The sequence below is a fragment of the Atractosteus spatula genome, chromosome 3 (genome assembly GCF_055471065.1).
Source record: "Atractosteus spatula isolate fAtrSpa1 chromosome 3, fAtrSpa1.hap1, whole genome shotgun sequence".
Classification (NCBI taxonomy): domain Eukaryota; kingdom Metazoa; phylum Chordata; class Actinopteri; order Semionotiformes; family Lepisosteidae; genus Atractosteus; species Atractosteus spatula.
This window is the reverse complement of record NC_142708.1, coordinates 75455690-75481697: the sequence shown is the minus strand read 5'-3', so window position 1 is coordinate 75481697 and position 26008 is coordinate 75455690. Positions and strand designations below refer to the sequence as shown.

The 26008-nt window shown below is 48.9% G+C and overlaps 1 protein-coding gene across 1 annotated transcript in view; it reads left to right on the top strand.

Moving 5' to 3' along the window:
• The first annotated feature begins 3603 nt into the window (after nt 1-3603).
• plekhg2 (pleckstrin homology domain containing, family G (with RhoGef domain) member 2) overlaps nt 3604-26008 on the top strand; it is a 45472-nt gene continuing 23067 nt past the window's right edge. The window contains exons 1-2 of the mRNA XM_088912038.1: nt 3604-3682; nt 16685-16762. Of these exons, the coding sequence (XP_088768164.1) occupies nt 16714-16762 (49 nt within the window). The 5' untranslated portion in view covers nt 3604-3682; nt 16685-16713. The remainder of the gene's footprint in view (nt 3683-16684; nt 16763-26008) is intronic.

Below are 26008 nucleotides of genomic sequence, written 5' to 3'. Positions count from 1 at the left end.
AGGCTTCAGTCTGCAACCAAAAACAACAAATACCGAAGTGTTCGAAGAATAATGGAAAGGGCCGCCCTGCCCGTCGAGAGCCTTTAGTGTCGCGTTCTGTCCGAAAGAAAAGAACAAAGTATAGTTTTGATGTGCAGTGGATGTGTCTCACATAACCTGTTCCTGGCACTTCGGAGTAAAGTTGCCTTCCGTGTAGAAAAGGAAGAATATTCCTTTGCAGCGAAGGGCTAACAGGGAGGGTTTGCTGGACTGTGCTGCCAAAGAAAAACTATTTGCAAGGTTCAAATTAGTTGAAAGACAGGAAAGTGCTGTCAGATATTTCCCCGATTCTTTGGCGACTGCTGGGGAAGATGAGCTTGGCGCTGGACACTCAGGAAGAAGGATCCCTGCCTCACCGTGAAAAACAAAAATGCTCCACATTTCCTGAAAGTAAACGAGAAACCGCTCCATAGCACACCGACAACAATGAGCGAAGTCAGACTTCAGACAGCCCAGGAGAGACTGGGACTCTATTTTTAGTTGTTTTGTGTGCGTTTTTGTTTTATCAGAAACATGTCACAGCTGACTGTTACTGGAATGAAAAACTATGTGTGGAGAAAAAAGTACCCGTTGAAGCACAGCTATTTTGAGAACAGCTGGACTGACATCACGGTTATGTCAGGACGGTGGCATTCTTTAACTGGGCTCAAGTCTGTAGGATTGCTGGTTAAACAGACCAGGAATAAATGTTGCAGGAAATGATTTGTGTCGTTTCAAAGATTTTATCAGCATGGATCAAGAATATTCCCTTTCTTGTCTTTGGTGAACAAGCCTGGTATCAATCCGGGGGGAAATCAGCATCCGTACTCTGACTCCGAACACCCCCGGCCTCTGTAGGTTTCCTGACTAGAAGTCCTACATGTTCTCATTCCCCCCAGCGCAAAGCCTTCGGGATCAGCCTCTCCGTTCTGCGGGGATTCCGGCTGTTTGTTCTCTTGTGGCTGGCGATCGTAAATCTGGCTGTCTTCCTTCGCTGAAGGGCTTGGGGTAAACCAGATGTTCAGCAGAGCCTTGCCTGGCTCGAGTCCGACCGCGGTCCTTCGGTTTGCATCAGCCTGTCTGCTCTGGGTCTGACTAAGCCCCCCCAGCGAGCGTGTCCAGTGAAGAAACACTTTTTATCACACAGAGAGCTGGGCACAGGCTTGACAGACCGGTATAAAATACTGAGTGGGAGTAACACAGCTACCCCCAGCAGCTATACGAGACCCCCTACCCTTCACTTGAGAACACAGAGAGGGACCGACAGTCCCTTAGTCAAAAGGATGTGTGGAAAGAAACCAAGCTGCCAGTCCAGGCTGCAATTCATGGGGGCAGTAAAGACTTCAGATTTCTGCTGTTATAATATAATAATATCCTTACACTTATATAGCGCTTTTCTGGAAACTCCACTCAAAGCTCTTTACAGGTAATGGGGATCCCCTCCACCACCACCAATGTGCAGCCCCACCTGGGTGATGCACCAGTCTGCTCCCCACACACCAGCTCTCAGTGGGAGGAGAGCAGAGTGATGAAACCAGTTCAGAGATGGGGATTATTAGGAGGCCATGATGGGTAATGGCCAGGGGGAAATTTGACCAGGACACTGTGGTTACACCCCTACTCTTTTCATGCCCTGGGATTTTTAATGACCACAGAGTGTCAGGACCTCAGTGTTATGTCTCATCTGAAGGACGGCGCCTTTTTACAGTATAGAGTCCCCATCACTACACTGGGGCATTAGGACCCAGACAGACTGCAGGGTGAGCACCCCCTACTGGTCCCACTAACACCTCTTCCAACAGCAACCTCAGCTTTCCCAGGAGGTCTCCCTTCCAGGTACTGGCCAGGCTCGTGCCTGCTGGCTGCCAGTTGCAGTCAGTTGACCAGGACAGATGGAAATGAGCCAGCCACACCGGCTAGCAACTGTTCTCTCATGCTTATTTTTGATCAAGCCCAAACCTCCATGTGGAATGTATGTGCCTCCTACAATTTGTCTGTTCCTCCGCAGAGACTTTCTAAGCAGATTCAGATTAAGAAAGGAGAGGTCCCCTCCAGCGCATCTGAGACGTTGTTAATACCGTAGAGGCCAGGGCTGACGTTGAGCTTGCTCAGGCAGAGATGTGCTGGCAGTCTTGTACACTTTGTCTTACAGGGGCGCCCGATAGAGAGTAGGCTTCTGCTCAAAGGGCAGAGGGACTGAAGGGGCTCTTCAGCTTCCTTGTACACACTGGCTGGGGACAGACAGCGCTGCATTTACATGTGGAAACTTTAAGCCTGGAACCTGTGTTTCCACACCCCTGGATGGAGCCGGTGCTTGGCTCTCCATGCTGGTAGCTGTAAATGTATTGGTGTTAGGGAGCTGGTCCCCTGTCCACAAGGCTCTTCCAGCTCAAACCACTGGTCCTCTTCATTAGACCAGTCAGGCTTCCAGAGCTAAAAAAAAAAAACACCACCTGGTTGAAATCTACAATTAATGTTAACCTACTTGTTATTTAATGTCATCCCCCCCAGATACAGACTGGAACCCTTTTAAATATTGACCCGTGCATACAGGCTTCTCTTAGGTCGTAACCTTTGCCCCCGTCTGGAGACTGATGGGCAGAGAGAACAGGATGAGAAAACGGCACTAAAACGGTGGAATTCCTGCTTTTCTGTTCTCAAGTACAGACAGCCGGGGGGGGGTGTCGGGTCTTTCAAAATAACGAGGGATGTTACGGCTTCGTGGGTCGTTCGCGGAGCAGAGCCCAGCGCCAGAAGGGTTAACTCTCCGCCGAGCCCCACTGCAGGAAGTTAGCGGAGCAGTCTCGTGCCGGGGGCGACACGCAGCGTTCTTCCACTCGCGGTAGGACCTTGCTGTTGGTAACCGAGCTCTGCCGAGGTCCGACCTCGGTTTAGCTCACTGGAGAGCGGCTCCGGGCAGATTCCGCCTCTCTGCACGGAGAGAGCACTCGTTTTCCTTTGAATAAAAACCGCTTGTTGAAACGACACATTAAGGGGCATTTTGTTTTTCTTTGAAGTCCTGTCAAAAGACATTTTTTTTTTTATCACCAGAATAAAGACAATGAGACGTCGCTTGTTTCAAGACGTGAAACGACTGCTTTGATGATGAATCCTGCTGGATCTAGAAAAAAGGAAAGCGTCTTCTTTTCTCGGCGCATTTTGCAGTTTCCGAAGCTGATGTTGGAGTGGCATTAAAAAAAAAAACTTGCTTTGTCTACAATATTGTGTGGGAGTGGGTAGTTAAACAGCTATGCACGACTTCATCGTGGGCATTTGAGCGCTTTGCACTTCAAACCAACTCTGGAAATCGAAAACAAGCCAATAATTAACGATAATATGACAGAAAGGTATCTCTACGCTGCAACAAGTCAAACAAAAGCGATGTGAATCCAGGAACTGGGGGGGAAAAGGGGGCTTCATCTGTCGTCAGCGGAGAATGTTCTTGTGAGGAGGACAAAACGCCCAGACCGCTGAACTCGGTGCGCCTGCCTGCGGGAGAATGTGCGCTCTTTCCGTCCGATGCGATCGCACTGGCAGATAATCGATTGCGTGAAGTGTCAAGCCCGTTTGTCATCAAAGGATTTTGCCGGAGAGGCGGAGGTGAGGACCGCAGAGCGCCCGGGGACAGTGTTTGATGCCTCAGCTGAGCGCGCCCGCGAACAAGGTACGTGAGGTTTCTGTGCGCTTTCCGGGCGCTCGGGCTGGTCACGCACAAGTTCAAACGCACTTCCCCGAGTAAGTAAGTGTACAGTAGGTGTGCCCAGTGCCCGGTGGCGGGCCGTGCGTTGTAACGTAGTTTGCCATCGCTAAAGTTTATAAATCATCGTTATTTTCCGAAAGCACGGCCAAACCCGTCACACAGCGTGGTTTCGCAACTGGTCGATGAGTTCGACGAAGAAGATAAATCCGTTCTTTAAGATGATGCTGACGTTTACCCTATTCAAACATCAAAAACATTGAACCAGACCAAAGACGTGGTTTAGATTTCACGACACGATAGCCTGTCTGTTGATCATAATCGCTTAAGGCGGAGGCAGGTCCGAGTTTCACAGCTGATCGGCAAGTTTGTCTTCTGAAACAGCGCCTCGGGCTGAGAAAAACTATTCGGCGGTAGACTTTGCTCTGGCAAAGTGTAGTAACGCACAGTGAAGCGTACAAGTGGTTAAAAAGCACCGGGTCTAGCGCTAGCAAACGATGGCAAAATAACTGCGTGCATCAACGGAGACAACAGGGGAAAATATCGTGCTGTTTGGGCACAGGACGCTGTTAAGCGCCGTTAAGTGCGAGCGCCGGACATTCAGAGTAATTGGATATTTACAATAAAACTGAGATGTAGCTCAGTTTAGGGGATGGGTTGCAGCTCTAGCAGTGGTCTGTAACTCGCACCTATTGACCGGAGGTCACCCGTGTTATGTTGCTGGCAGGCAAACAGTTCAATGCCTATAAGCGCGGTACAGGGGTCTCTTTCAATAGATCGAATATCCTGGGGGATTTAACTAGACCTTCGATTCGGTGCAACCGAAAAAAAACCACCCTGAATGAAATTATTTCATTTGAAAGTACGCCCATACTCGGAGGAACCGGGGCTCCAGAGAGTTTGAGCGGTGCTGCAATCTGGAAAGGTGTCTGCGGCTCCGACTAGTCTTTGCCCACTAAGACTAATACAGACCCCGCAGACGGTGGAGGACGGTTCTCAGATTCCACTGGCGGCTGACGTCACCGTGCTGAATCGGTCCACGGGAGTGCGCAGGGTCTGGGTGACCGCGGGACTCGCCGAAACCCCAGCTCGGTCAGGAGCTGAGCGCGGTGCACCTGGGCTTTCCTGCGCTCGTCCAGTGAGATCGATCCTATTAGCTGTCCTGCACCCGGCAGCATCAGAGACGAATCGCGTCTTGCCACATCTTCATTGTGCTTTTAAGTCTTACGGTGGGATGAAGGGAGCGATGGTTACTGACTGAACAGAAACAGTGTGAAGTAGTCTTTTTCACTTGGATTCCCAAGAATTGCAGTTATCATAAGGCAGATTCATGTGCTTTTTGTATGTACAGAAAAAACTGACTCTTTCCTTCCTCTTCGCCGCAAGCAGCGAAGAAAGTAAATTCGTGATGATAAAAAGGAGGAGAAAGGGGTCCGATGTGGATTTCAGGATATTAGTCACAGGCAGAAACAGGCGGAACAATGAGGTCTTTGCAGGCACGGTCGCCCCGGAGGGCTGGTGTTGCGCTGCAGATGTTGTGTTTTTCCTCAGCATAGCAGGAATACCGGCGAGTCAGGGAGGCACATCAAACATCCCAGTGGACTTCGCCTGCTCCCGCTGGGCTCCGCTGTGTAAACCGGCGCTCGGGTTGAGCGACTGTAAAGGAAGGCTGCTGTTCGCGGTGGAGGGTGGAGGGCGGGGTGGGGGGGTCCTTGTTCTGAACTCATTCGTAACCTAACCTGCTCTGCGACCTTCAGTGTCAGTGCTGGGAGCTTGGCCATTCCCCACTAGACACCTCTTCTCCTTTACTGCCAATGCACCTTTAAAATTTAAAAGTGTATGCATGTATTCTTACAGTATAGTGATTGCTTTGAATACAAAAGGCCGCTATGGGAAAAAGATGAATAATTCTATCTGACTGTTCAGGGTTTGTGTCCGTGTCCCTGCTACAGTACAGTCTGTTTTTCATCGGTCCACCTTTCCATCTGCAGAGGAGAGCTTCAGTACTGATCAGACAGGCCTGTGCAAAGCGGTGCTGTTCTCTTCCAGCACAGTGCCAGTCCGGCTACACTGTCTGAGCCGTGGCAGGGAAGCACAGGGACTGGTTCTGGCCCGGGAAGACAAGACTGCCGGGTTTATCACAGAAACCTGCAGGAGTATCCTGACTGCTGAGCGCAGCTGGTGTTCAACAGGATCGATGTTAGTTAGGAGAGTGGGGTTAGGCTGTATTGATGTCAGTGTAGGGGAGTGGGGTTCAGGCTGTATTGATGTTAGTGTAGGGGAATTGGGGTTCAGGCTGTATTGATGTCAGTGTAGGGGAGTGGGGTTCAGGCTGTATTGGTGTTAGTGTAGGGGAGTGGGGTTCAGGCTGTATTGATGTCAGTGTAGGGGAGTGGGGTTCAGGCTGTATTGGTGTTAGTGTAGGGGAGTGGGGTTCAGGCTGTATTGATTCGTTACAGTCCTGGCCTACAGAATCAGAAAGCTGCATGAGGGAGTTCATTTTGGGAGTTGTGGAACGGGGAACAGAGGGAGAAATATAATGTGTTAAAAGAGTTTTTTTCTTTTTAGTTCCTTCATTTTGTAAAGTGACACAAAAAGTTATGTTAATTGACGGTAAAACTGAGAACCTATCGCAGAAATTCACCTCAGTAAACCTTTCAGAAAGAGGGGGTTGGTTTCTGACGATTTCAAGTAACAGAAAGAGCCAGAACGTCTTCTAATCTAAAGAGCTTTCCGTTGGATGTTGGAAGTATATGGAATTGATTTCGGGCCCATGTGCACAGCATTTATTTTAATTCTGAAAAATCCTGCTTTACATGCTCAGTGCTGCACAGGGGCGGCTTAAAGGGGGAGGAGAGGAACTGGCTGACAGACTGACACTTGTGTTAGCTCTTATTTCACTCTTTTTTGTCTCTCCTTTCCTCTCTCTAATTTCTTTTTCTCCTTTCCAGCTCCTCTGCTTTCTTTGCCTGCAAGCCTCAGCGGTCTGCGTGTACAGTATGTGTGCTCACAGGCGTCTCTCTCCTCTTGAGCTCAGTTCAGGAGACACGGGGGTTGTAAGTGAAAGAGTCAGGCCAGGAGAGGTGCAGGTGAGAAGAGCTCAGACACGCACAGTGTCAGGAGCAGCTCCCAAGGAGAACTGGAGGAACTCGAGCCCTCTCTCTGCTTTGGAGTCCAGCTGGAGGGCAGCTTGCAGCCTTCATGCTCCAGATCTCCAGATGATGTGAAAACGCTGGTTTTTAAATATTAGTGCTGCACTCTGTACACAAGCTGAATACCAGTCAGCAGAGGTCATGTTGAAACTGTGCAGCGACCCATTGAATCCCCAATTAAGAGCAATTCCATATGAGTCTTTCTAAAGGTGAATAAGCAGGAATGGAGCTGTTCAGCCCTCATAAAAGTTTGCTTGTCGTATACTGTGCTAAAAGTAAAGAGTACTTAAGCACACCGAATGAACCGTGTGCCATACAGGCCCATGGCAAGCTGAGCCACAACCTGTGTGAAACAATGGCACAGCTGAGTAAATTCACAGGACCTCCCAGTTCAGTTCAGTTCCCTGGTACATTGCTGGGGGAGGCTGCAGAAAGGATCTGCGAATACGGCACAGTGAGATTTCCGCAAGGGCAATGGAGAGGCCTGACAGAGGAGCAAGGCAGGAAACACAAGCTCAAGACAGGGGAGTAAAAAGCCCATCTGTATCTGTTGGCTCAGCCTGCCTATGCCCCAGAAGCACCAACGCACTGTGGGGACATTGAAGTGGGGAAAATGTTATTGTAGGGTTTCGTGGGTTCCAGGGTTACTAAGATACTAGGCTTACCCAAAGGGACTCATTACTCTGAGATTTACACATTCACCTTTTCAGATGCCGTTTTTGGTGGAACAGTTTGCTGGCACTCCAGAAGCAGGAGTCCATTTTCACACTTCGATCATCCAAGAACACCTGGGAGTGTGAAGCAGTAATTGCACTTAGGAAGGCTATTTTCCACATGTGCTAAAGAAGGGGTAATGCTCAGAGAGGCCTGCCAAGCGGTGGCGCGGAATGGAAGGGGCTGGGGTTGTTCTCACGCAAGCCCGATCAGCTGGTGTTCTCGGGTCTCGGATGGATGCAAAGGGCCTGTGGAGATGCTCTGTACCTCCTTGCGGAATCCTGGTCCTGCTGGGCCCCAGGGTCTCTGGGGTGTGATTCTGCCAGAGCCCCAGTTGAAGGCATCATGCAGGTTAATAAAGCCCATCTCCCACGTTTAGACTGTTGATGATGTGCAGAGGGCTATAAACCCTGCTGGACCGCAACCCTCCTCCAGGATAGGAGCTGCCCTGCTTTAGGCCACTCTCATGTACTCCCATATCTCACTCCCGTCTCTCACCCGGGAGCAACGATCCGCTTATCCATCTCAGCCAAGAATGTCCAGCAGCAGAAGGAATATCTATAATCTCCAGTTACCCCCCTGCTATTTATAATGGGTTTCCCAGACCCTTTGCTGAATCCCTCTGCTTCTTGATTCAGGCCACAGTGTTTTTAGGGAAGGTTTAACTGCCGTGGTATTCAAGCCTGTGCCGGAGAAATCAAAGGGCTCCATTCTGGAAGAAAGGAGGACAGCAGAGGTCTGCCATTTCTACCCTCGGAGTTCTCTCTGCGAAAAGCATTAGCGCTTATGGGATTGTGCATCTTTATCATCTGGATTCCGGCACTACAGCCACATGTTTTCACCTGGTATTACACTCCCCATCTTTGATTCTACATGGGATTATGACACAAAAGTCCAGAACAGAAGAGACCATTTGACCCATGATGCTCGTTGGGTGCCAGTAGCGAATCGAGCTTAGGTTCACATCCAGCTGTTTTTTAAAAAAATCCCAGGAAATCTGTTTCAACAATGTAACAAAAACCCTCTGTGTAAGAGCTTGCTGTCCTTGATCTTAGATGCACTTTCCTTTACTTTTAAAAAGCACAGTCTCTGCCTCTCTCCTCAAAGGCCCTTGCAATGCCCACGCAAATGATGGTGCTCTCATTGCCGAGCGAGACAGCACAGTGCAAGTGTCGTAAAGTGTCGAGACTGCGGTGCAGACCAGAATAGAATGTGGAGGGAAAACAGACCAGTCTGGGTGAAAACATCGCCAGTTTCTGAAATTGTTCAGAAGCGAACATTTTCCTAAAACAAAGAGTTCCTAGGCACCTTACCATGCATCATTCGGAGAGCATGGACTCCTGTGACTCTCTGTGACCATGCTTACATCATAGCCCTGCTTTGATGCACTGTGACCATGCTTACGTCATAGCTGTGCTGTGATGCACTGTGACCATGCTTACATCATAGCTGTGCTGTGACTCTCTGTGACTATACTTACATCACAGTTGTGCTGTGATACACTGTGGCCCTGCTTACATCTCAGCCCAGATGTGACACCTGCATTTAGCAGTGCTGACCAAACACTGACCTTCTGCAGAATCTGAACTGATTAAAGTGTGACGAATCAACAACTTTTATCTGGGCTCTGCAAAATCCTGCTTACTCATGTCAGGTCTGTGTGTTTGTGCTTTGTGTTTCACCCTTCCCCCAACCACACGCACACAGAAGAGCACCAGGGATCGGGTCCATAAAGAAAGGGTGAGAAAAGCACTACATAGAGAGACGGACCTGTCTCTGCCTCGTCTCTCTTCGCTCTCACTCACAGACGGCATGCTGGGACCTCACAGCAGCTTCCCGTCTTCCCAGCTTCCCTGCCGGTGTGCCGGCTGAGCCCTGCTGTGGCTAGGAGAGCTGTGGCTGGAATTCCCCCTGGAAGTTCTCTGCTCTCTCCTTTCCCCCTGTGTCTCATCTCGTGTAGCAGTCCCTCCAGACGGGCTTCAAAGCCTTTTTCTGTTGGAAAAAAAATGTGTTCTTCATTTTGTCTGAAAAAAAATGTAAATGTAGCAAGTAACCACATTGGATGTGAAAGCAGATGAAATAAATTTGGTGCTTTTCTCCCTGCAAGGAGCTGCTGCTCGGAGGGAGCTGGGAGAAGCAGAGCCTGTGTCTGCTGGGGAGCAGCTCTGACAGCTGTGCACTGAGACATGTCCTTACTGTCCCCAGCCTCTCCCTGGCTACACGGCTCCCCTCTCCTCTCTTCAGGCCACACTGCCTCCCTCTGCCTCACCTCCTCTCCTCTCTTCACACTGCCTCCCTCTGCCTCACTCCCTCTCCTCTCTTCACACTGCCTCTCTCTGCCTCACCTCCTCTCCTCTCTTCACACTGCCTCCCTCTGCCTCAATCCCTCTCCTCTCCTGAGGCCATACTGCCTCCCTCTGCCTCACCTCCTCTCCTCTCTTCACACTGTCTCCATCTGCCTCACCTCCTCTCCTCTCTTCACACTGCCTCTCTCTGCCTCACCTCCTCTCCTCTCTACACACTGCCTCCCTCTGCCTCAATCCCTCTCCTCTCCTGAGGCCACACTGCCTCCCTCTGCCTCACCTCCTCTTCTCTCTTCACACTTGTCCCTCTGCCTCACCCCCTCTCTTCTCTTCACACTGCCTCCCTCTGCCTCACCTCCTCTCCTCTCTTCACACTGCCTCCCTCTGCCTCACCTCCTCTCCTCTCTTCACACTGCCTCCCTCTGCCTCACCTCCTCTCCTCTCTTCACACTGCCTCCCTCTGCCTCACTCCCTCTCCTCTCTTCACACTGCCTCTCTCTGCCTCACCTCCTCTCCTCTCTACACACTGCCTCCCTCTGCCTCACCTCCTCTCCTCTCTACACACTGCCTCCCTCTGCCTCACTCCCTCTCCTCTCCTGAGGCCACACTGCCTCCCTCTGCCTCACCTCCTCTCCTCTCTTCACACTGCCTCTCTCTGCCTCACCTCCTCTCCTCTCTTCACACTGTCTCCCTCTGCCTCACCTCCTCTCCTCTCTTCACACTGCCTCTCTCTGCCTCACCTCCTCTCCTCTCTTCACACTGCCTCTCTCTGCCTCACCCCCTCTCCTCTCCTTAGGCCACACTGCCTCCCTCTGCCTCACCTCCTCTCCTCTCTTCACACTGTCTCCCTCTGCCTCACCTCCTCTCCTCTCTACACACTGCCTCCCTCTGCCTCACTCCCTCTCCTCTCCTTAGGCCACACTGCCTCGGCCCCTCTCCTAGTCTTTCAGCCTTGCCCACAAAGCCACACTGCCTCCCTCCTGGAGCCTCATTATGTCTGTAGTATTTTTTTCACTCTCTGTTGCTCCTGATGACAGGTAATCATCAACACTATAATTAGAGAGCGAAGCTCTGTGATAAATATAGTTATGACCTGGGCCTGCTCTCTTTTTATGGCTCCATTCTTTGCAGGTCTCGGAGACGTATTTATGTTGACTCCGTTGAGCAAAAGGGCGTCGCAGCCTTCCTGCCATTTTTTCTGACTGGCTTTAGGGATTTTTTTTCTTTTGTGGAAATGTAACAGCATCCTGGTACAAACCGTAACTGTGAAACACACTTCCTTTACATTGGCACTGTTCCTCTTTCAGTAGCTCTCTCCGTGAGCGCCAGCCTCCTGATCTCTGGGCACGACTGGCAGAGCGCCACTGGGAATGGGTGCGCTTTAGTTGGCCAGAGCTCCCTTGACTTTCAGAGCAACAGCAAGCTCTGCTCTTGGGCCCCTGCAGGGCACCCGCAAGCTTTTGATGAAGCCATTGAGAGATGCACCACTCAAGTTCAAGTCCAAGTTTATCGTCATGTGTACCTGAGTACAGTGAACTGCTTTCTTGTGTGTTTTCTTTCCATGACAAATGACATGACAGATGACAGATGATGTAACACTGACATAGAAAATTATATCACAATTCTTGAAGACAAGAAAAGGGGAGCAGCTATAATTCTAATGAGCATTTAGATAACAGCTGTGTGCAAAATTCAGCAGTGGCAGTGTTTTGAGGTCAGTGCAAGAACAGAGGGGTGAAAGTGGGGTTAGACCATTTAATTAATACCCAATTAAAAGTGTAGCTCGTTAATTAGGGACCGCTGTACCTTCTCCTGTGCAGCTTAAAGATGTCTCCAGTTCCCAAATGCCTGGATCATGTGCCAGGCCAGTCTGAACCATTCAATCCCAGCTACTATGAAAGGTTTTGTTGTGCTCCAGCAGCCCCAGGATGAACAGGCCCTGCAGTGAGCCTGCTTCACGTTATGCCTTTATCTTCTAAACACTGGCACATGTCAGCTGGCTGGAAGGCCAAAGCTCTGCTCTTCTTCTAGAGCTGTTGGAAGGGCCAACAGCCCTGCTGCAGCGCCGGGTTCGATCAAGGGAGGTGCTCCTCCCTCCCAGGAAGCCAGAGCAGCTTGTCTTAAGGACTGTCGATGGATCGCTCTTCCCTCTTGGTTTTCAGACAGGAGTGCAAGCTCTCTCCCTGTCCCGCCCTGCTTATGTCGCTGCTTCCTGTAATGGCCTTTCCTTTACCTGCCACAGACCGACTTCCCCTCCATCCCTGTCCTCTTGGAGCCCTGTTAATCATCCTGGTTCATTTATTTGCCTGACGTTTATTTCCAAAGCGGCTTAGTCGTGTATCCCTTTATACAGCTGGGCGTTCTGCTGGAACCCAGTGAGCAGAGCCTCCTTCCAGCTACCTGAGCGCTGCTCCTCACTGTTCCAGCTCCCATGTGCTCAAGCCCATCACGGCCCCAGCAGTCCCAGCCGCTAATCTTCACCCCTGCACCCAGCAGGCCGCTGAGCCCTGGTTTTCCTTCCTTCCACCCTGGACTCCCATGTTGACTTCGTTTGGACTTCACTGCCCTTGCTTCCAGGTTGTGATGGATGATGGTAAGTTACCTACGAAGCCCGGAGTATCCCCGCCTTCCAGGAGCAGGAGTGAATATCTCTGTCCCAGGCTCCTCAGGAGCCCAGATGGCCGCACGTTCACTGTCACGCCCTGGAGGGGCGTCGGCCCCGCTCTCCTTGGCCTGTCAGCACCAGCTCCAGCGAGAGAGCTGCTGGTCGAGCCTTGCCGCTGCAGCTCCACACACAATGAGACGCCGAGGAACAAGCAAGGCCAAGCAGGAAGAGAAACAAAAGCTCTTCTCCGTTTTCAGGAGCGAATGAGCATTTGGTCGCCACCCAGAGGAAGTGAAAGTTACAATAGGAACAATGCAGGCCTTTTGAATTTGGACTCTCGTCTCTGTGAGGGTGAGGCCTGCCCTGCTGTCCCTGCCCTGCAGCGTCGTGTTTGGGAGGGTTGTTGCCCTCGCGATTGTCATCAGGCCTGTTTGTTCTTCGACGGTTCACACACTGGCACGCAGACAGCGCTGCCCAAAACCTGCTTTGTTCCTGTTCCACAGGAAGTGAAATGCAAGAGAGGCCAACGGGCTGGAAGCAATTAAAAAAAATAGTTTGTATTTACTTTCTTTAAACAATCGCAGTGAAGCAAAGATCACCGCCTTGGGCAGAAAAGCCTGACCCGTCCAAACAGCAGCTAGAGTCGAGGACAAGGGCTTCTTTCTGGAGTCGTGTGGCTTTCAGGCACATGAGGCAAAATGGTGTCCTGGAAATCTGGAGAAATTCCTTTGGTGTGGCGAGAGCTCACTTCAGTACAGAACCTTCGCACCTTCTTCTCCTACTTCCACTTAACTACAGAGACCAATTGCTTTTCCTTGTCTCCTGGGTCTTTTCCCTTTGAGAGACTCTCCTCCCCTCCACCTTTTCCTGATGCTAGAAGTTCTTCCTCACTCGAAGGGCCCTGGGTCTGCCCGGGCTCCCTCTCTCTGGGATTGTGAGATTCACCCTCGAGCTCAAACAAAGGCTTTTCCATAAGAGCAGTATTCAGGAGCCAGGGTCACAGTTCCAAAAACTGAGAGGAAAACGTGTCATCATCGTTGTGCACATGTTGCAACATGTTCTGCTGGCTGCACTGAGATCCATCTGCATCCTTGAACGCCAGTAAGACAAGTCTCCAGATATCTGTCTGTGGATCTACTCCTCTTTTACAAGGGTAAGAGCTGCTCAGCTGTATCTTGGAAGGTAAGGCTGTAAGTAACCCATAAAATCTTTAAAAAAACATCCTGGGATTTCCAGCAGCATTTATCTTAATGAGATGGTTATCAAATCTTTGAAAATCGGGGGTCTACTGCCTTTGGGAGGATAACCGGAATACTTGCAAAGGAAAACACAAAAAAAGTCCTGGTGACCTCAGTTTCACCTCTGGATTTCCTTGCCAGATGTTGCACTATTCCTTTTCTCCTGAAACCCCCCTGCTACCAGCATCTTTTTGGACAGAGGGGGCTGAAACGAAGGAATTATTGAGAAAGCGCCAGCCACAATTCCCAATCCAGAACTTCCCAGAAATTGGCTGTGGAGCCAGAGAGGCACATGTGGGATGGAGCGGCCGGGACATGACTGGTGTTTTCGCAATAAGACTGAGAGAGGAGACACTTTCTGTAACCATGACAAACTGGAAGCAGATCTTGTTTGCAGTCTGTTTTTGGGAGCGAGCAGGAGAAAACTCCCACTCCAGAGAAGCAGTGGGGATTTGCTCCGGGATAGCGGATTCGCGTTCCGTCACAGGGAATAAAATATGGGTCTGAGACCCAGCGCAGCTCGGAACAGCAGGTCCGCCGTGAAGCCAAACTTCAAAACACATCTCAGGAGAGATGGAGCTGTCTTGTAAAGATCTGCGCTGTTCGCAGCCCGAGCATGAAGGCTGAAGCACAATAACGCAAGGTGCTACGATGTCCCCCTCTCGCACCGCAGGAAGACGGGGTGCCATCGATCTGACTCCCACTTCGACACCCTGGAGGTCTCGATGCAGCCGGTCACATGGCCGTGCTTTCTCAGAATGGAATCTGCTGCCCTGCCAAGTTCTCCTCTTCCCATGACTCTCTGCAAGGTGATAAATGAGGTTCTCAGGTCCTGGCACACAGGAATGGAGGCTCTCGGGAGGTTGAGATCTGTCCCTCGGCGGCCTCGCTCAGGCCTGAGCCGGGACAGGCGCAGTCTCCAGCAAGCTCGGGACTGAGGGTCGTCAGGAGGGGGGCAGAGAGTTATTCTAAACAATAACTTCCACTTCCCACATTCTTTGTTTTTTTTAGAGGTTCATAATAAAGCACAAAATTCCAGAGTGTTTTTTTTTCATCTTGCTCAGAGCGAAAGCAATGAGGGAATGATTGGGAGAATGGCATGAAAGTGCACTTTGCTGAGGCCGAGCCAAATATGACATATGTAACCCCCCCCGCCCCCCACTCTCTTTGGTGGTGTGCTGGCTTCCAAACACGGCATTCAGAGCTCGGGCTTTTAACTGCATCGCCTGCGCACCACTAGAACGGACAGCTTTGCACTTCCTGAAGGCAAGAAGGCATTCCCGAGCTGATCAGACCAGGCTCTGCTCTTGCAGTTGTCTTTGAGTTATTTCCACCATCTCTGACCGTTATGGGCAGTGTGTATGTGCCAGATTCAGGCATTGGCTCAGGATTGGCAAAGTCCTGCCAACAATATTTTACCATAAAGCCCTCAAGTATAGCTTGTGAACACTCTGACTCTGTGCACGACCTTAACGGACTCACAGATTGAACACTGTTGGATTGAGTGACGCGTGTGAACGTCCTCCCGGATGTGGTGAGATCATTGTTGTGCTTAACAACCCACATTTTAAGATGCTTTTATGGAGGTTTGTTGTGAAACATTTTGACTGGTTTTCATCTCTTGCCATCCACTGAGCATGTTTTCTTCTTTTCAGCATTGGCATCGGCAGTAAGCGCTAAACTCGCAACAGAATCTGTGTGGCCAAGACTGATTCAGACAGAAACACTAACACTTCGCTGTGAGCAGTCTTGTTGAGTTAGTCTGATGATCTGATAATAATCTGTATCTGCCTTTTCTGCCAGTAAATTAACACAAAGGCAGAAAATGAAAACTGAGCATCAGTATTGTTCATCATTGTACTGAACCGAGGTTTTCAGGATTTAAACTCTATTTATTTTGTTTATTTTTTTTATACCATCTATGGAGTGCCTCCAACAGATACATAAGGGGTGTTAACTGAGAAGCCATTCCACTCAGAACGATTCTAAAATCTGAGTTAAGAGAATCTTACCCTGAAAAGCCCATCAATGAGCACCCATCATGCACTTCTTTCCTACAACCTAGGACCTTAGTTAGCTACCCACATTTCCTTTTGATCCTGTCTGCAGGTCTTCAAGTGGTTTGCACGCCTTGTCTTACACAGGTAATCAAACTATGGGTTTGAGGAATTAATTGAGCTCTGCTCTCAGGACAGCTGAACAGCACTGCCACAGGGCTAGCTCAGGATGCAGCCTTGCTTACTGTATTTGTTCATGTGGGCTGATTATCCTGAACTTTAGTCTTTTGTCGCTATTGTCCTGAGAAGAATTCCTTTGTGCCAGGATTCCAGGACTGTGCAGACCGCTCTCCTGCTCTGCTCTAACTCAGGGCCTGGGACCTGGGATGTCAGGCAGCTGCCTGTCAGAGTTTCAGAGTTGGTTATGTATGTAGTAATAGTGAATAAAATGTTATGAATTACAGTAAATTGTAACAAATTATATTACTTTTAATTTAAGATTGTGTCAATTGACTGATGGTGCCAGCACAAAATAACTCTTCTTTCCCCTTTATGTTATTTCCTTTGTGGTTGTCTCCTTTCTCTTTCAAACGAAACTCATCAATAGCAATGTAAGAGTCTAAGCAGAAGGATCAGGACTGGTCCTTCATCTGGGTGTTGTGAGATTGCTAAGGATAAGTTACAGGGCTGTTAAAATACATCTTTTTGTGGTAATCAAGTCTGTGTAATGAAGTGATCACATACAAATTTAGCAATGAACTATCAAGGAATATCTGATTAGGTACTGTAATCAGCTTCCTAAATAAAGACGGGTTAGGACTGTTGTCCTGTAGAGGAACTGATCCCAAGTGCTCGGTTTCCCTGATGTGAAAGCAGTGTACCTAAATCTGTTGTCCATCGATGTTTCGGGATTTGTTTCCTTTTGCGTCTTCTTTACCTGCTTGTCTTCCTGGTCCGCAGGCTTCCTCCTCCTGTGATCGCGCCACACCATGCCTGAGGGGGCGAGCCGCGGTGGACAGAAGAAGCCCAGCCACCAAGGTCAGAGGTCGCAGTCCGCCCATACGCCAGCCCCGGTGGCCAGTGTGTGAGTGTGAGGTGTGTGAGTGTGAGTGTGTGAGTGTGTGAGTGTGTGAGTGTGAGGTGTGTGAGTGTGTGAGTGTGTGAGTGTGAGGTGTGTGAGTGTGTGAGTGTGAGGTGTGTGAGTGTGTGAGTGTGTGAGTGTGAGTGTGTGAGTGTGTGAGTGTGAGGTGTGTGAGTGTGTGAGGTGTGTGAGTGTGAGGTGTGTGAGTGTGTGAGTGTGAGGTGTGTGAGTGTGTGAGTGTGTGAGTGTGAGGTGTGTGAGTGTGAGTGTGTGAGTATGAGGTGTGTGAGTGTGAGTGTGAGGTGTGTGAGTGTGTGAGTGTGAGGTTTGTGAGTGTGTGAGTGTGTGAGTGTGAGTGTGTGAGTATGAGGTGTGTGAGTGTGTGAGTGTGAGGTGTGTGAGTGTGTGAGTGTGAGGTGTGTGAGTGTGAGTGTGTGAGTGTGTGAGTATGAGGGGTGTGAGTGTGTGAGTGTGAGGTGTGTGAGTGTGTGAGTGTGAGTGTGAGGTGTGTGAGTGTGAGGTGTGCAGAGGGGCGTGTCCCTCCGCTGTTGCTTTTCACTCCCCTGCTGCGAGCCGTGTTTCTGTGAGGAAGAAGCGCAGCAAGCTTCAAGCTTCAAAACATTAAAACCCACCCGTTCTTGGGCTGCCTTGGGACTATGAAGGAAAAGATTTTAAAAAGATCACTTTTTTAGGCCCTATTACAATTTCTTGCATTAGGAATTTGTCTTTTCACATACCCCAGCTTGCTCTCCATGAGACACACAGACAGGGAGAGAAGCTGGGGGTCAGAGCTCAGGGTCAGCCGTTTATATGGCACCCCTGGAGCAGTTGGGGTTAAGGGCCTTGCTCAGGGGTCCAATAGAGTAGGATTCCTCTGCTGGCCACGGGATAGGAACCAGCAACCTTCCAGGCACAGGCACAGATCCTTAGCTACAGAGCCACCGCTCTGTCCACTGCTAAAGGAGTGGTACTTAAGAAGAGTTCAGTTCACAGAGACCTTTCAGGGGTTCTCCACATGGCTCAGGCAATCAGACCAATGCTCATCAGGGTCTGGAAGCCAGGGTCAGCTGTGTGTGACCCTTCTCCTGAGCCCGAGTTAGACTGTGGGCACTGCAGAGCTCCAGGAGTGAGACAGAACCAAGGTGAAAAGAAAAACAAATGGTATGTGTGAGTCCCCCAGCTCCTCTTCCCCCCCAAAAGGAACATTTCAGTGAACCCCCTCATCAACCCCACTGTTTGGGAGAAGTCTGTTTAAGAGAGTCTATTTACTTGGTCCTACACCATGACTCATCAAATCAAAACACGTACGCACCCAAAGCCTGCTTATTTGCTTAGGTTGAGCCAAGGTCCTGAGCTGAAGTCTTGAGCTGGGGTCTGCATTCATTTTTCACAAGTACCGCTTTGATCCGAGTAAGAGCTCACTAATAAGGAGCTATGAGCTACGGTTTGCCAATGTTAATATAACCACACAGAGGCCTTGTTTTTTTTTTGTTTTTGTTTTTTCATGCATGCAAACAGACAGAGGCCTGGTTATTTTGGGGGAAAAAATGTGTATTTGAAAGAGAGAAGACAGATACAGAGACAAGAAAGCTCCTGTGTTCGTCACTGTACTATTTCTGGGCAGGAGTTGCTGTTTGGTTCATGTTTCTTTGCCTGTGAGTGCTTTATTATTTTGATATGTCTTCAAAGGCCCTTAAAGAGGCCAGCCTACTGTATGGGACAACATAGCAACTCAGCACGGCCTACTGCCTGCGCTTTCATCCTGTTGCCTAGCAACCCCAAGGTAGCCTTTTTAGCTGAGTGTGGAGGAGTTTCAAGGTTAACCACATCCTACTGGCGTTCCTCAGGTACAGACCCATTCATACAGAGAGTCAGCTGCACAGCTTGAGCAGCGAGAGAACTGCACTGGCTGTATCTTAAAACAGCTATGTTTCAACATTGTTGCATTCAAGCATTTACTCAATCAATAGCACGCGAAAAGCCTTTGAAGAGCAGGGTTTGAAACAGATTCCCTGCGCAGCCCAGATGTTGCAACTGGTCTTGTTTTTCTCTCGTCCTTGCGATTCGACATGAAAAGGGCTCTTGCCAGCTCACACCTCTCCCCGACACCCGATTTCAAGAAAAACAAGCAGCCGCGCGGCTGTCGCTGACAAAAAAAAAGAGCTAAAACAGGAAACTGTGTTTAGAAAAAAAAGGGCAGGTTCTAAGGTAGGCTAGTTCTCTCTCCCCTTCGCGATCTGTCACTCTGGGTAGCACTCCTCAGCCTCTCACCCTCTCACCGGCAAGAAGGAGCCCGTTTTGTGTTCAAGATGAGCCGGACACGAGCGCCGGACAGCACCGGGGCATCAGGTCAAGGCTGTTCCGAATGAACAGAGGTAAACTGCAAACAACAAAGACGGCTATTTTCATTTCTCTTCAGTGCAGGCAGGCTCGCCCGTGGTTCCGTCCAGAATAAAAGCTTGGCGAGGATAGAGCAGGTGGCTTTGGGCTGGGTTTGAAGTCAGTTTGTACAAGACAGCGCTTGGGAGAGATCAGAGGACCGCTTGAGTGAGCTGAGTGGTTACTGGCTGAAGAAGCTGTAATCTTCAGAGGCTCAGACTGAGCCAGCGCACTGCCGAGCTGGTCTGTACCGTCAGTCCTGGAGCACGGGGGAAACTTACGTGCAGGTAGGCAGGTGCTCGACAGATGGCCTGTCTCAGTTCCAAGACAAACTGATAAAAAGAAAGACATCCAAATAACAGAGTGCTGTTTATTTGGTATTTTTTTATCTCACATGACACAATGTATTCAAGCAAAAATGCACTGGAATTTTTTTAATAATAGTTGGATATGATGAGAAATTCTTGTGACAGGTCTGAAATGCTGATGTCCAGGGATTTCCAAAATGAAGATCTGATCCTGGACATACAGAGGTCTCTGTAACTTCTTCTCCTCACGCTTTGTTCATCAATTAACCATTTGTTTGCCTTAATAATTGTACGTATTATGCTACTCCTCCAATGACACTTTGGTACTGCTGGGTGAGCCTAATTATATTTCTATTGATAAGAATTCAGTAAATCAAGTCAGTCAATTAAACTCATTAAATGCAAGCTTTACTTCAGAGAAGAGCTCTTTCAGGACATCCCTTTCACAGTGTTTGTGAAAGACCAAAGACCAAAAATGTTTTAAAAAAGTCTTTACAGTTGTCTAGAAATTCTTCTGTCATTTTTGGTTTCCTCCTGTGTATCTTCTGAGTGTTTGAGTGTGTGTGTGTGTTTGTGTGCATGTTCATGTGAGTGAGGGTGTCTTTGTGTCTGAGTGAGTATGTGTTAGTGTGACTGTGTGTGTGAATGAGTGTGTGAGTGTGGGTGACTATGACTGTGAGTGAGTGTGTGTGTAAGTGTGTGAGAGTATGTGAGAGTGAGTGTGTGAGTGTGAGTTTGAATTAACAAGTGTGAGTGTGTACAAGTGAGTGTGAGTGTGTACGAGTGAGTGTGTGTGTGTAAGAGTGAGTGTGTGTGTGTTTTGTGAGTGTGTTTGTGTGAGTGTGAGTGTGTGTGAGTGTGAGTGTGTGTGTGAGTGTGAGTGAGTGTGTGTGTGTGTGAGTGTGTGAGTGTGAGTGTATGTTTGTGTGAGAGTGTGAGTGTATGTTTGTGTGAGCATGTGAGTGTGTGAGTGTGAGTGAGTGAGTGTGTGTAAGTGTGTGAGTGTGTTTGAGTGTGTGAGTGTGAGTGAGTGTGTGTGTGTTTGTGAGTGTGTGAGTGTGAGTGAGTTTGAGTGAGTGTGAGTGTATGTTTGTGTAAGTGTGTGAGTGTGTGAGTGTGAGTGTGTGAGTGAGTGTGAGTGTGTACGAGTGAGTGTGTGTGTGTAAGAGTGAGTGTGTGTGTTTTGTGAGTGTGTTTGTGTGAGTGTGAGTGTGTGTGAGTGTGAGTGTGTGTGTGTGTGAGTGTGAGTGAGTGTGTGAGTGTGTGAGTGTGTGAGTGTGAGTGTATGTTTGTGTAAGTGTGTGAGTGTGAGTGTATGTTTGTGTGAGAGTGTGAGTGTATGTTTGTGTGAGCATGTGAGTGTGTGAGTGTGTGTAAGTGTGTGAGTGTGAGTGTATGTTTGTGTGAGAGTGTGAGTGTATGTTTGTGTGAGCATGTGAGTGTGTGAGTGTGAGTGAGTGTGTGTAAGTGTGTGAGTGTGTGTGAGTGTGAGTGAGTGTGTGAGTGTGAGTGAGTGTGTGTGTGTTTGTGAGTGTGTGAGTGTGAGTGTGTGTGAGTGAGTGTGAGTGTATGTTTGTGTAAGTGTGTGAGTGTGTGAGTGTGTGAGTGAGTGTGAGTGTGTACGAGTGAGTGTGTATGAGTAAGTGTGTGTATGTAAGAGTGTGTGTGTATTTTGTGAGTGTGAGTGTGTGTGAGTGTGAGTGTGTGTGAGTGTGAGTGTGTGTGTGAGTGTGAGTGAGTGTGTGAGTGTGAGTGTATGTTTGTGTAAGTGTGTGAGTGTGTGAGTGTGAGTGTATGTTTGTGTGAGAGTGTGAGTGTATGTTTGTGTGAGCATGTGAGTGTGTGTGAGTGAGTGAGTGTGTGTAAGTGTGTGAGTGTGTGTGAGTGTGAGTGAGTGTGTGTGTGTTTGTGAGTGTGTGAGTGTGTGTGAGTGTGTGTGAGTGAGTGTGAGTGTATGTTTGTGTAAGTGTGTGAGTGTGTGAGTGTGTGAGTGTGAGTGTGTGAGTGAGTGTGAGTGTGAGTGTGTGCGTGTGTGAGTGTATGTTTGTGTAAGTGTGTGAGTGTGGGTGTCTGTGCACACTCCACTGTCGTGACAGCACCTCTGTTAAATAGACCACCTGGCACTGTTTCATGAATGCTGCCCCGCTTTTTGTCATACAGGAACTGGCTGTGAAAATAAATAAGCAAAAAGTGTTAACAGAAACACAGTGTGAGATAGAGGAATAAGACACTCTATTAAAAAAAGCTTTTCTAACTTACACCCTATGGAAAATTGTCTCTGTTTTCCACCCTGCACTGCTGGAGCCCAGGAGGTACAGACAGCACAGCAGGTCAAGGGGCAATATTAGTAGATATGCATAAGGAACCGCTGATATTCTCTGGCTCACATGCCAAAGGGTGAGGAACGGGACACTAGGGAATCTACAAAGAGGGACAACGGCTCATCCGTAGTGTGAAGTGAGCCCAGGGTCATGAGATGGATTAGGGTCAGGCATGACCATCAGCCAAGGCCAGGGCTAGTGACCGTATTTCTTACCAGCCATGGAGGTAGGTCAGTGGGCTACGAAGTGCTGGTACAGCTCCATCATCTCGAGCGCTTGTGTCAGGTGATAGCGCCTTGCACCTTGTCTAAATTTGGCGCTGTTGTTTTGCACTGTAGCAGCGAAGAACGGCTCAGTGAGCAGATGCACAGAGGCACAGGAAGTCGGTTTCAAAGGAAGCAGCTGACTGCTCACTCAACCTGGCCGCCCATCTCCCCGTCTCTCCACGCCGCTTTTGCGACTTGCTTGCATTTCCTACCTGTCTTCACGTTGAGGGAGACAAGAGGGTGGCTGCCCCTGATTGGCTGGGAGCCACAGCATCTGCCGCTGCGGCAGGTGGCACTGCGCTTCTTACCGTCAGTCGAGGTTTTGCTCTGAGTGTGAATTTTCCAAAGAGAAAGTGGGAGGTTTTGTTTTACCATATACATGCCTAGCAGACACCCTTACATACGTGGGCAGAAAATGTGCCCATGAAAAACAGATCAGTGCATCAGTATGACAGTCACACCAATTAAATACAGATCAGTGCACTAATAGTACAGTTGTGCTAATTAAGTGTTTGGAAAGTATAAGATATGGTAGAGCAAGAATGATATAACTTTAATGCACAACAAATACAATCTGAATAAAACGTGTGATTTAATTGCACCGCTGTATCCTAGGCAGTAGAAAGCATCTGAAAGCTGGGTCAGGAGTACAGTATATATTGGCCCATTATGAAAAGGTTTTTCAGAACAAAGGAGTCAGGCCAGACCTCCGCTCCGCTCGCAGGAACAGGAAAGCAAGCACCACTGCCTGGCTGAAAAATGAGGTGTTGAGGCATCAGCACAGACTGACAGCAGAGAGGGAAAGAGGAGTCATTTCGCTGGAATCTTCACTGGCACTTCAACACAAGGAAAACAGACGTTATCGCCAACATTTATCTCCAGAAGCCGAGCTTGTCTTTCTGACCAGTCTTTTGGCCAAATGAGTCCAAACGTATTTAGTGTGAGGCTCCGATGGGAGAGAGACATTGTCTGGAAAGTCTTGGGGAGAATTTCCAGAGGCGTCCTGCAGTCTGCCATGACTTGTGGACGAAGTTACGGTAGTGTCTGGGGGAGCAGGGCAGCAGGGCGCATTAAAGAATGAGTTCTAGTAGAAAGCACCGCTGACACGACACTTAAGAGTCCAATCTTGAAGAGTTAACTAGGATTTAGCTCATGAGAACATAAGAATGCTGGCAAGAGGCCATTCTGCCCCTCTTGCCCATTTGGAATTCAGCAGTTAATTGGTTAATTGAAACCAGGATCTCAATCAGCTATTTCTTTAAAGAAAGCCAAAATATCGCCTTCAGCTACATGGGTGAGTAGCTTGTTCCACCCTCTCACACCCTTTATATAAAAATGTTTTTTTTTTCCTTTTTGTGTGATGAAAGTCTATTCTTTCTTTTAAATGGATTTCCACGTGGTTTCCAAGAAACTCTCTTGAGAATTCTGTTTCACTGAGGAAGAGATGTCAAACACACGTCTTGTGTTCTGTCAGCCTCACCAGCTGTTTGATACCATCTTACCGTGCTGGCCACACCTCTATTTACCTGTCAGTCAGGGCTGGTTGCCGTGGATATGCAGGAAGCCAGGAAGCTTGTTTCACCTGTGGGTCCTCTTCCTTCTCAGGTGCATCAGACTGCTTGAGGTCAGATCTGGCAGTGCTCTGGGCTCTGTGATAGTCTTTACTCTGAGCCTCTCAAGTTGTACACTCCTCTAAATCCCCAGTTCCCTGTCTTGTGCGTCACTTGGGTTCTTGACCCTGCTTTGTTTTGACCTTCTCTCCCGGATATACCCTGTGTGCCTTTGAACTGCGTTTTACTGGGTAACGAACTTTTCTTGCTTGCCTCAACCCTGTTCGTAGATCTCCCTTTGTGCTTCTGCTCTGTGTCACCTGGCTTTGGGCTCTGCTTGCTATGACTATGAATCTGGTCTGTGCTTTGCCTGTTTCCCCTGTCTGTTTACTACATTCGCCTGCTGCTTGCCTGTTTCCCCCGCCTCCTCCTGGGTTTATCTTACAACCTACAGATCACTGCTTCAGTCCAACATAAGCCGCACTCAATATATATCTGGTGCAAAATCTGGAGAGAAAGTGTTTGAATTGTTTTTCTTGCATTTCTGGCTGAGTGTGCACTGAATGCCAAAGAAGCATTCGATTTTTCTTTACAGTCCTCTGATTGGATCAAGGATTAAAAAAATAATTTTTCAGCACTGCTGCAAGGCGTGTGGTTTAGGCTATATATATATATTCGTATGAGCTTAACATGCAGAGGTTACATAGTTATATTGTCACAGTCAGGTGCCTCAGCCAGTCGTGGCTGGCATCATCCAAATCAATAAAGTTGCCGGGGTATCTGAAGCGAGGGCAGGAGTATAGGATGTGGTCGGCCGTCTGCTCCTTGCCATCGCCGCATTCACAAGTTGGGTCATCAGTGAGACCCCACTTGTGTAGGGTGGCCCGGAAACGGCCATGTCCGGTTCTTAGTCGGTTCGGCTTGACCCAGGCTTGTCTGGGTAGGTCATTTCCAGCGGGTTTGTTGGATACTTTGTCAATAAATTGTTTCAGTCTGTGGTTGTTATTATTCCTCGTGTCTTGCCAGTTTTTGTTAGCCCAATTAGTGCCTTTGTCGTTGTTTGCTTCTTTCATAAGGCGCCTCATTGTGTTAGAAGGTGAGTGCCGGTTTTCTAATCGGAGGATTGTGGTGTTCCGGTTGCAGATGGCATCGTGCAGCAGGTGGTTGGAGTCATCCGAGGCTTTCAGTGCAAGGTTGATGCAACTTGCTTCTCTGCGAAGGTTAGGTGGAGAGATGCCGCTGAGAATCGGTAGCAATTCAGTGGGCGTAGATCTAATGCACCCGGTTATAATGCGCATGCTGTTGCTCAGGGCTGTGTCTACCTTCTTCGTGTGGCTGCTGTTGTGCCAGGCAGGAGAGCAGTACTCAGCTACCGAGAAGGCTAGAGAAAGCACAGAGGTGCGTAAGACGGTGAAATTTGCACCCCAGCTAGTGCCAGCTAGTCTTCACAGGAGGTTGTTCCTGCGAAGGAAGGAGTTTTTTTTTAATTCAGCTGTGATCAGCCCAAGCTGATAAATACAAAAAACAGTTTTCTCTTCAAATTCCTGGTTTAGGCTGAGGAATTTGAAGAGAAAACTGTTTGTTGTGTTTATTAGCTTGGGCTGATCACAGCTGAATTTAAAAACTCCTTCCCGTTCAGATCATCACATGGGTCCAATTCTAGTGCCTGGTTTTCGAAGAGCTCAGTCATGGTAGACTACAAGTTCGGTTTCACTGTGGTCAACACGCTTGGAGAAAACAAATTTCACTGGTGGTTTTGAAAGGGATGGGCTCTGACCTGCCAGCAAGAACTGTCCAGCCCCTCTGCCCGGCAGCTGGTCCATAGATTGCAAAGGTCTTCCTGATCCATAACAAGGCATTACTTCTGTTCAGCTTGCCAGACATGATTTGCCAGACTCAAGTGAACTGCCTTTTCACACTGTCTGGCAAGAAACTAGACAGAGCTCCCTTCTATCATTGCTTTAGAGGGAGAGAGACCCCTGTACTGTGCCCAGCCTCGAAATCTACAAATTCCACTTCATTTTAGCAGTATTTGAAATGGGCGTCTTGGCCTGTTTGGATAATAGTTATGGTAATTCTGCAAGTACCCACTCACTGTCAAGGGTTACAGGTCCCGTGCCTTGATGCTGTGTCCAGAAGGGTTTTTTAGTCAGATTTAAATTAAATTGCGCAGAGGGATGACTCCAGAACTGGGTCAGTTTCACCCACTTCCTCTGGTCTCCCATTGCAATGGCTTGCCTTTACACTTCCAGCGGATTCACCTCAGTGAGATTCAAACTTGCCTCCAGCAGGCTTTACTGCACGAGATCCCATCATTGGTCCTGTCAAGGGCCCTTGGCCCAGCGCAGAGAAAACACCTTGCGACTGTTTCAGTCAAGC